This window comes from Mustela erminea, chromosome 13, assembly GCF_009829155.1.
Source record: "Mustela erminea isolate mMusErm1 chromosome 13, mMusErm1.Pri, whole genome shotgun sequence".
NCBI lineage: Eukaryota > Metazoa > Chordata > Mammalia > Carnivora > Mustelidae > Mustela > Mustela erminea.
This window is the reverse complement of record NC_045626.1, coordinates 64,261,963-64,273,165: the sequence shown is the minus strand read 5'-3', so window position 1 is coordinate 64,273,165 and position 11,203 is coordinate 64,261,963. Positions and strand designations below refer to the sequence as shown.

General features: G+C 46.1%; 1 protein-coding gene across 1 annotated transcript; it reads right to left on the bottom strand.

Annotated features, from left to right (window-relative positions):
• Positions 1-10,014: 10,014 nt before the first annotated feature.
• Positions 10,015-10,947, bottom strand: LOC116571624 (immunoglobulin iota chain-like). Its single transcript, XM_032309695.1, has 2 exons — positions 10,712-10,947; positions 10,015-10,627 (listed from the first exon to the last, which is right to left on the bottom strand). The coding sequence occupies exons 1-2, from the start codon at positions 10,887-10,889 to the stop codon at positions 10,221-10,223; spliced, it is 585 nt and encodes a 194-aa protein (XP_032165586.1). The 5' UTR covers positions 10,890-10,947; the 3' UTR covers positions 10,015-10,220.
• Between the last annotated feature and the right edge of the window lie 256 nt (positions 10,948-11,203).

Here is an 11,203-nt window from a genome sequence, read left to right as displayed (position 1 = left end):
CTTGCCCCACTCCCCCACCGGGGAACTTACTTAAAAACAAGTCCTGGAAACCAGTCCTAGGTAAAAAAGCCCAAATACAAAGGTGGGTCAGGCCAGGTGGAGGTATTCAATCAGTAGGGGTGCATACTGTCTCCTAGCTACCAAGGAGTATGGGCCCCGCCCTTTGGGCACCTTTTGGGTGCCAATTCTGACCAAGGTGATAGGCTGATTCAAATGTCTACTAGGGTAAATTGTAATTCAATTGGTCACTTATGTGTGACCTAACATGACTGTGCAGCTTTCTCTGTGTGTTACAATTTCATTGGCCACCTGTGTGTGGCCAGGCCCAACCACATGGCTTTTGCTCTATAAAAATTAGCCTGTGAAACAGAGGGGGGTCACCCTCTCTGTAAGGGGCGGCCCCGACCGGTCTGTTTGACAGTCGGTCTGATTCTTGATGCTTGGCACGAAATAAAGCTTTGCTTCACCTTCGCTTTGTATCAGTCTCGCTTCTTTAATCACGGACCCGTTATTGGGGGACCCAACAGTCTGAGGTATGTGTTCTAGGATGTTTCCTAGGGGTCCCCAGTGGGATTAAACTCCAGTTGCACAAGAGTGATAACTTGTTTTCCTGCCATCCTTCCCTTCCTTATCCACGTTTTGTAGGAGCATCTCCTAAATATGCTACTTGCATTCGATTCAGGATTGGATTCTTGTGAAACCCTAAGCAGCTGGTCGTGGTCATAAGAAGCAGAACTTCAGAGTGAAATTCTGGAATTGGATAGCTCACCAGTCAAATAGAAGTAAGGACCTTATTAGTGACTCTAGCTTGCTCGGTTCCCCAAGTAATAAGCCATTTACCGGAAAAGCCCCTCGAATGTGGTGGATCTGCAGGTTCAGATGGAAGGGGTTGCATTGACTAATATCTCCAACATTTGAGCAATATGGTGGAAATGGTCACTGTAAAACCATGGAGTGGGCTGGTTGTCGCTAAATGCCAACAGAGCACTAGAAGAAAATGGTGGTCTCAGAACAGCCAACTGATGTGGGAGCCAGCTGGCTTCTATGGCAATGCTTAGAGGTCTGTGTAATCTGTGGCCAGAAGGAAGATCAAGATCTGTGGGTGGAGCATAACAGAGAAACAAGGTGACAGATTTCATAGCCCTAGTGTCTCTGACGCCAAAGTCAGGCTGTGATAGAGAGGGCATAGGACCTGGGACTTGGCATGGCTGCATCTAGCTGCATACACTTAACCTGTAACTCTGATTCCCTAAGACCTCTGGGTCAAGGGGCTTCCTCCTTCCTACACATCTGGAGCTTCCAACTTCATCTGGAGACATGGCAGAGATCTCACCCAAAGGCTGGTTCAGAATTATGCTTGCCTTACTCAAGAAATGTCCCATATCCCATCATTTGTTTTGGACTAATAAGAAAAATCAAGTCTCAAAGTGTCCTGACATGAGTACTCTGGATGACAGGAGGAATGACCAAACAGGACCTAGGAGTTCACGTGTGTCTTGAGGGTGTTGGATCAAGAAGAGGGTAAAAGGGGGTGCCTGGGTGGCTCAGTGGGTTAAGCCACTGCCTTCGGCTTGGGTCATGATTTCAGGGTCCTGGGATCCACTCCCACATTGGGCTCTCTGCTCAGTGGGGAGCCTACTTCCCTCTCTCTGCCTGCCTCTCTGCCTACTTGTAACCTCTATCTCTGCCAAATAAATAAATAAAATCTTTTTTTTTTTTTTTAAAAAGAAGAGAGTAAAAGGCCAGATGGAGAGAGTTTATTGATCCTGGTGCAGTGCCCCCATGATTAAGACAACTAGAATTGGTCTTAATGGGATGGTGCTTGAAACTTGGATAAATGGGACCCTAGTGTCAAAACAATGGGAGGCTCTGGAACCTCCTTGCCCTTGAGGAACAGGGTAAAAATGATCAGAGAGAGGTGTTCATGTTACAATGGACTTATTATAAAGGTCCAGAGAAACACCAGTGGACTGTTTTCCACAGGGCTCAGATGACACTCTCTTCATAAAATGAAGTTGATGGGAGGGGCTGCCACTCTGGAAACACTCAGTGGTGGCTATCCTCCACAGACTGGAGTTCATGGTAGGGATACTGCCATAGAATTAGACTAATCCATTTCCATGAGTATGGTGGGAGTCCCAGCGGCAGCACCAAAGCACAGAGACAAGATGGAAGTACTTACCATGAAGGGAGTGAGATGCCCCTCCCAGATTTCCTTCCAGAACACCTTGGGGGAGGGCTGAGCGATGACAATTGAAGGATAGCCCTCAGCTGTTTCATCCAGGCTCTGGCTGGGTTACAAGTGATGGACCACTCCTTCTCGCATGGACACCCCTAATGGGCAACTTTTGCCTGGGGACTCCCCATGAATGTGGATAAGATTTTCTTAGAACTTCCACCTGAGACCCTTCTTCACCATTCCTTCTTTCCCTTTCTCCTTTCTCAGGTCTCAGACCAGTAGTATGGTCTGAGGTCTATCCCTACCAATTCTTGTTCCTTTCCCCTTTCAGCTATTTGCCCTAAAAACTCTCATACATGTCTAATCCCAGCTTGGTGTCTAACCATCAGAAGACTCAAACTGACACAGGCAGAAAAGTTGAGACGGCAACCAAGAGACTCTGGTCCACAGGGACATGTATAAATGATTAATAGACCATGGTACATTGAGGTATCAGATGTAGTCACATATGGCTTGACTAGTGATCGCAAGTGGGTGAGTCACACCAGTGATTCAGCCACACCAATGGAGAGTCACGAGCCCTTCCCAGTTTCCAGATATAAACTATTCTCAGATCCAGAATAAATCAATAGGAAAACCAGGTGTACTTGAAGGAGGACCTTACAATATTTCAGAAATCCTTCCCCAAGGAGATCCTCTCATTATTTACCCAATAACTGACAGGAAATGGGAATGAATATCCAGATACTTTTGAGGGCTGTTGACACAGGTTCTGAGGTGATACAGAAGGCAGGGGGAAAAAGAAGAAAGGAAGAAAAAAAAAAGTCATTCTGTTCGTTTGCAGGTAACTACAATACAGAAGATGGTGATTAATAGATTCCTCCCCCATGTCAGTTTCACACTGTGTCCAGTGGATCTGCAGAACTGGCTGGTGATAATTTCCTGTTTCTGGATATATACAAAGTCAATCATAGGTCATCAAAAAACAATGTGGGGGCACCAGGATGGCTCAGTCAGTTGGGCATCCAAATCTTGGTTTCAGCTCAGGTCATGATCTTGGGGTTGTGTGGTCAACTGAAACCTGTGTGGGGATTTGGAGTTGGTGCAGAAACGGCTTGAGATTCTCTGTCTCTCCTTCTTCATCTGCCCCTTCCCCTGCTCTCTCTTTCTCTAAATAAATAAAAATAAAATCTTTCTTAAAACAAACAAACAAACAGGGGAGCCTGGGTGGCTCAGTTGTTAAGTGTCTGCCTTCAGCTAAGGTCAGGATCCCAGGGTCCTGGGATCAAGTCCCATGTCAGGCTCCCGGCTCAGCTAGGAGCCTGTTTCTGCCTTTTCCACTTCCTGTTTGTGTTCCCTCTCTCACTGTCTCTGTCAAATACATAAATAAAATCTTAAAACAAATAAACAGACAAAACAAAACAAACAAACAACAACAATAACAAAGACCAATAAGGCACTCTAGGTGGAATGGCAGAATATGTTCCCACACCCAAAACTTGAAGTAGATGTGGTGATCCCCATCTTTTAAATCATTCATCTGGTCCCTGGAAATTCTACTTAGGTCAAGGCTGAGAATGGTGGTAAATTTAATCAAGGGGTAACCCCAGTTGTTCCAGATGTGGTATCATTACTAAGACAGATCAATGAGGTACTTGCTGTGTGAAATTTTTTTTTTAACATCTGGTATACTGAGATATAATTTAGATATATGAAAATGCATCTTCTTTAGTGTACAGTTCAGAGTTTGAAATACATGCATTCAGTCTTGTAGTCACTCACTGCTGCAATCAAAATATAGAATAGTTCATCACCCCTAAAAACCCGTCATGCTCCTTTGTCATCACCCCATCCTTCCACCTGCAAACCCTAGCAACCAACTGGTCTCTCTCTCTTTTTTTTTAATCCCCATAGTTTTGCATTTTTAGAGTGTCATGTAAATGGAATCATACAATATGTAGCTGGCTTCTTTCACGTAGCCTTTTTTTTTTTTTTTTTAAACTGGCTTCTTTTTTTAAACTGGCTTCTTTCACATAGCCTGCTGCACTTGAGACAATCCATGTCTTGCGTATATCAGCGGTCATTCATTCCTTTGTGCGGCTGAGTTATTATTCCATTGTGTGAGTGCTCCAGCTTGTTTATCCATTCACCGATCAAAGGACAATTCTATTAGCAGGTTTTGGCGATTATGAATAAAGCCACTAGAAACATTTATGTGAAAATATGTCTTCTCTTCCCTTGGGTAAATACCTAAAAGTGAGATTGTTGAGTCGTAAGTAAGTGTACATTTAACTTTATATGAAATTGCCAGACTGTTTCCCAAAGTAGCCATATCATCACGCAATGCCTTCAGTAACGTGTGAGTGTTCTAGTTGATCCACATCCTTTAAGGAGTTAGCATTGTTAGATTTTTTTATTTTAGTTGTTCTAACAGATGCGTAGTGTTATCTTGTTGTGGTTTTAATTTGTGGCTTTCGGTTTTGTTTTGTTTTAAATAGGCTCCACACCCTGCGTAGAGTCCAACATGGGGCTTGAACTCTCAACCCTGAGATCAAGACCTGAGCTGAGATCAAGAGTCACACACTTAACTGACTGAGCCATCCAGGCGCCCCTAATCTGTGGTTCTAATTCTCTAATGATTGACAATGTTAAGCATCTTTTCATGTACTTACTTGCCTTCCATATATCTTCTTTAGTGAAGTATCTGTTCAGAACTTTTCCCTTATTAAAATTGAATGGATTGTTTTCTCATTATTGAGTTTTGAGAGTTCTTTGTGTATTCTTTATGTATTACATATACCCTTTATCAGGTATATATTTTGCAAATATTTTCTCCCAGTCTGGGGCTTGTATGTGAATTTTCTTAACAGTGTCTTTTGAAGAGCAGACATGTTTTTCATTTTTATGAAGCTATCAACCTGTTATTTTATGGACAGACAGTACTTTTGCTGTTACATTTAAGAAGTCTTTGCCTAACTCGAGGTCATAAAGATCTTCTACTAAAAGTTTTATGGTTTTAGGATTTCTACTTAGGGCTATGGGATATTTTGAAATAATTTTTGGATATGATGCTACCCAAATGTTTGTCAATGAGAGAATGGTTATACAAATGTGGTAATCCATTCCATGAAATATTATGCAGCCATAAGAGAGAATGAACTATTGATGCATGCAACAAATTGGATGAACTTCAAGGGAATCATGTTGAATGGAAAAAGCCAGTCTCAAAAGGTTACCTACTATGGTTCTATTTCTATGACATTCTTAAAAGGACAAAGTTAAAGAGGTGGAGGACAGAATGATGCTTGCAGGGGTTAGGGATGGGAGGAATGAGGGGATGGATGTGGCTATAAGGGGGTAGCATGAAGGAGCCTTGTGGTAGAGATGGTAGATGGTGGATGGTAGATGGTAAAGCTAAATATCTTGCTTGGTGGTGATCGTGCAAAGATACACACGTGGTAACATGGGCACGCACACACAACACACACACACGCATACACAAATGAGTGCAGGTAGAATTGGAAAAAATGGAATAAGCTCTAGATTATACCAATGTCAATTTCCTGGTGTTAATGCTGTACTATAATTATGCAACATGCTAACACTGGAGGAAGCTGGGGAAAATGTGCATAGACCATCCTTGTACATTACTTTGCAACTTCATGTAAATCTATAATTATTTCAAAATTAAAAGTTTGGAAAAATTCAGTTGCAGTTGTCTTGGCACGTTCTCCTAAAAAGCCACAATATCTTGATCCCATCTAAATTATTATAATCCCGTAATAGTTAATAGCTGCTTCACAGTAAAATTTCCACAATGGTTCATAAGATGGTTTTTATTTATAGTTACTACTTTTTGTTTGGTTTGGTCTCCTGAGAAGATCTAATCTGTATAAACTGTGTTCTTGTTACTTGTTAGATCTCTCCAGATTCTTTTCATCTGTAAGGGTCTACACCTTTTCTTTCCTGATATTCACTTTTCGAAGCGTCCATGCCGATTTTCTTTTCCAGCATTCTGCAGTCTGGGTTTGTCTGGCTATTTTCCTGGGGCCCTTGCTTTCCCTGAGAACTGAGAACTACTTGCAATGGATTTAAACACCTCAAATATGCTTACACACATGGGCTTATCATGACACTAGCAAATCAATGTTGGAAGAAGCTGGCACACTGACTTGTTACTATTGACAGTCGGTAAATAAGAGAATAAGAGGGAAAAAGATCAAACATTTATCTTGCTTTTTACCTTACACATAGCTCCTCTGGGGACTGAATCACTGATGAGGGGAAGTTTTCTTACCAAAGTCAAGGAGGAACGCAGGAATGCAGGAATGAGAACTTCCCTGGCTTGCATCCAGTAATGAACCAATGGATTAGGGCATTGTGCTTACATCACAATTTAGAATGGAATACAAGGGCCCCCACTCCATATCCTGATGAGTGTTCTCATGTTAACTCCACCCTCCCCCTTGTTATGTGGAGCCATCTTCCTCAGTTCATTTTGCCAAACCATGTCAAGGCCACACTGGCCTTCTGTATGCTCCAAGAGCCCCTTGCATTTTCACTCTGTCTGATTGGCATGCTCCGCTCTCAAGACCCCTGGGCCTCCCTCAGATTTGGGGGGGTCTCAGGATCTAACTCAGGTCAAAAATGTTGGGTACTCCATCTTCAGTACCACTGGTGCCATAGCCAAGCCCATTGGGTTCTGTGTTTCTGTGTCAAATTTGGGATTTGCGCCAAGCAATTCTGTGCACAGGCCACAGTTCTTAGCACCCCAGGTTCTCAACTTGTGTCACAGCTGGGGGTGCTGTAGATGCTTAGGGGTGGCAGTGGGGGTGAGATGCAGCACCAGATCCCAACAATCTGGGAACCACACCCTTTCTGACATCCCTCTCCTCTGTTACTGATTCAGAAAGTTCCCCCAAATGTTCCCTTCCCTGATTGGCTTATTTTGACCCTTTCCTTCCCACATGCTCCCAGCAGATGTATATCATCACCAGCTTCATATGCAAGGCATCAGAGGGGTGTGTGTGTGTGTGTGTGTGTGTGTGTGCGTGTGCGCACGTGCATGTGTGTGTGATAGAGAGATAGACAGACAGAAGGACAAAATGTGACCAGTCACTGATGTGACATGATTTCCCTTCTTAGGGAATCACAATGACCCCAGCCATCTCCAGGAGTCCCAGAATGGCAGGGTCTTTGGAACTCAGGAATCCCTTTGGTCGTGCCATCAGTTGCTCATTCATCTTTTTGCCCAAATCTGTCAGCTCCTTGTGTTTATCAGACACATCAAACGCATGGAATGGATCCTGCCCACCAGGATTTGCAGAATTTGCAGATTAGTTAAGGAGAGAGACTTGCAAAATAAACTTAGATCTGTGTGGTAGGAGCTTAGTTAGGAAACCACAATGTTTACACATGGCAGGAAGCTGGTAACTGCGTTAAGAGGTCAAGGAAATATTATTGCCTGAGGAGGAAGTTTTGAGATCCTCATAGAACCCTGAACTGGGACGCCAGCTGTAAAGGGTCAGGAAGTCCTGTCCATCAATGAACCGCTTGGAAAAAGCGTTGGAGGCAACCAAGAGGATTAGGTGTCGGATCAATTGCAGATACTTAATGTGGCAGAAACACTTGAGGGGGACATGTATAAGACATGGGACTTGGGACCAAATCTGGGCCAGCCTCCAAAGACTGCATCATGATAAAGAGTCTGAATTTCCCCCTTCAATCTGTACTTTCCTGCCCAAGCCACAGGCAGCTGTTGATTACTGGGAATGTGGCCAGTCCAAATTGAGATGGATTTTAAGGATTTCATACTGGGAAAAAAAAATTTAAAACCATCATAGCTAATTTTTATATTGACTGCATTCTGCAATGATAGCATTTGGGATGTACTGGCTTAAGTAAAATGCACTATTAAAAATCATTTCAGGGGCACCTGGGTGGCTCAGTGGGTTAAAGCCTCTGCTTTCGGCTCAGGTCATGATCCCAGGGTCCTGGGATCGAGCCCCACATCGGGCTCTCTGGTCGGTGGGGAGTCTGCTTTCCCCTCTCTCTCTGCCTGCCTCTCTGCCTACTTGTGATCTCTCTCTGTCAGATAAATAAACAAAATCTTTTTAAAAATCATTTCACGGGTGCCTGGGTGGCTCAGTGGTTTAAGCCGCTGCCTTTGGTTCAGGTCATGAACTCGGGGTCCTGGGATTGAGTCCCACGTCAGGCTCTCTGCTCGGCAGGGAGCCTGCTTCCCTCTCACTCTCTCTGCCTGCCTCTCTGCCTACTTGTGATCTCTGTCAACTAAATAAATAAAATCTAAAAAAGAATCATTTCACCTGTTTCTTTTTATCTTTTTAAATAAATGTAGCCAAAAGAAAATTAAAAATTACAGATGTGGATTGCATAGGTGACTTTGAGGTAGGAGACAAGCAAAGGTTAGTTAGAGAGGAGGAGTGCAGGCAAAGCTGGATCTGGGAGTAATGAGGAGGAACAGAGGGTACAGGCTGAGCAGTGGGGACAGGCAGGAAGCCAGATAATGGTCGAGGTGAGAAATGACTCAGGCTAAAGGAAAGGACTTGACAAAGAGGAAGGCCAGGCCTGGTGACTGATAAGGAAATAATACAATAATAAGAAGAACACAGTGCATTTGAGGAAGTAGAAACTCAGAGGGTACCTAGGACATGGCATGAGCTGAGGCCATTGTTTTACACTGGTGGAAGGGCCAGTACTGACATGTGCCCACCTCTCTGGGGACCCCTTGGGAAATGGACGTTCTCACCCATATTTTGGATCATAGGACGGATAGTCTGCCTGGCACCTCTCTTAGTAGGAGGCATGTCCCCCCTAAGTACCTATATAGGGGGTCCCTTCCTGCAGCGTACATCCTGACCCACCACCCAGGGACTCAGGTTGCTGCACAATAGGTCAGGCCTGTAGGCACCCACTGTTTCCTCTTCACCCAGTAAACCTGTTGGTGAGGCCACTCCCCCTGCCTCCAGGTTTTTCCCCAGTTCTAGAGGTTTCCATGGAGTTACCAGGCAGGAGGACTTGCGGTTGACCTTGACTGCCCCACCAAATGTGTCTTGACTGAGACCCAGCAGCAGCAGAGCTCCTCCAGAGCAGGGGTCAGCAAGGTCTGGTACTATCTGGCGCGGCCCTATGTTTCTGTAAATAAAGTTAAATAGGGACACAGCCATACCTATCCATTTATGTGTTTGTTATCTGTGACCGCTGTCACAGTAATTTGGAAAGCCTGAATTATTTACTATACGGTCTTATATAGAAAATAATTGCCAGCCACTGCCACTCTCTTGCGCAAAAGAATCCATGCGTTTCTCTCACCTGCATCAGTGGTGTTTAATCAAGGTAATTTTGCCACCTTGGGGACTTTTGGCAATGTCTGGGGACATTATGGTTGTTGTAATTAGGGGTGGGAAGGCGCAGGTCTGGGCATCTGTTGGGTTAGGGGTCAGAGATACTGCTCAACAGGACAGCCTCACCACAGAGAACCGTGTTCAAACGTCAGAGGAACCGGGCTGGAGCACCTGCTCCCGACCTGTCCCTTGGCGCCCATGACCCCCCAGAGGCTTGCTCATCCTGTAACCCCTGCACGATCCAGCATCCCGTCCTCAACAGGCATGTTCCCCAGGTGCAGCCCCTGCCCCCCCAGGACCTCCCAATGCAGAGACTGGGGTCACGTAGACTGTGAGCCACCAGTCTCCTGGGACCTTCACCCTAGGTTGGTTCTTGGGTGCGTCCCATTCCTTCTGACCTTTCACCGAACATCTGGGGCCTCCCCAGGACAGTTCATCACACCAGGTGCACCAAACTCAGTGGAAAAACTGTGCAAGACACAAGTGAGTTTAATTCCCCCAATCTGGCCTTCTGGGGGCAGAGGGGAGGGGGACAATAAGAATTTGCAGGGTTTCAGCAAAGCTGCCAAACAAGAAAAAGCTGAGCCAGGACTCTTCTCCTCAGCCCTGTGAAGCTCATGGCCGCGGCCCTCCTTGCCCACACGCGCCTCTCCCTAAGGATGTGTGCCCGTCTGTCTTTAGATCACGGTATGTGAGTCTTGGGGTGCCTGGGACCCTGGAGCAGCAGGCTCCTTTTCTTCCCTCCTCATCACCCTCACCTTTTCCATGCCCTGGGCCCCCACCGCACAGTAATACATCGCCTCGTCCTCAGGCTGCAGCTCTGCGATGTTCAAATACCCCGTGTTCTTGGCCACATCTTTGGATCCGGAGAAGCGAGGGGGGATCTTGGGGCCCTGGTCATTGTCTGAGTGGGAGAAATATCTCAGCACGAATCTGGGAGGGTGACCGGGCCTCTGCTGGTACCAGTAGATGCTGTAAACGTTGACGTCATGGTCTCCGTTCAAGGTGCAAGGCAGGTGGATTGTGGTTCCGAGGGAGGAGGACACAGATGGCGGCTGGCTCAGCACTGGCTGGGAGCCACAGCCTGGGGACACAGAAGGCATGAGTATTTGGGGCAGGCGAGGGCAGGGGATGGGGTTGGGGGTGGCAAGATCTGGGGTGTTCTCACCTATGCAGTGAGCGAGGAGTACCAGCAGGGCAGGAGTCCAGGACATGGTGTAGACGTGCTGGGCTCTGTCTCCTTTGTGCTGCCACGGTTCCTGGGGCCCTCTCAGGGCTGGGCCAGCACCCTCCTGTGCCCTCCCAGGGGTGGAGCCATTGCAGACCTGCTTCCTGGCCGCCACCATCCCGAAATTTCTAGAATTTGCAGTGTCGGTTGGGGAGGGTCCACAGCCGCCTCTGTGGCTCTTGCCTTGGCCCCATGGAAGCGTCCGGGGAGGAAGCACCTGCTGGAACCTCACGGGCCAGTGCCCAGGAGGCCAGCCTGCAAGGTTGGGTGTCTGAGGTAGGGTAACCTCAACGTCCTCCTGAGGGAGCTGAACCCCCCAATAATATGATTCTTGTCTGAATTTACATGCCTGGTGAAACAGTAGAGAGAACACAACCTTAGGGTGGTGAAAACACCTGCTTTGTACAGCAGAAAATGCTGTGGCCCTGGGGT

What these genes read in the sequence shown, in the direction of transcription:
- LOC116571624 (XM_032309695.1), bottom strand. Translation starts at nt 10,889, where the DNA reads ATGGTGGCGGCCAGGAAGCAGGTCTGCAATGGCTCCACCCCTGGGAGG. An exon ending in ACTCCTCGCTCACTGCATAG is followed by an intron (nt 10,628 to 10,711) that starts GTGAGAACACCC and finishes CTGTGTCCCCAG; the next exon opens with GCTGTGGCTCCCAGCCAGTG.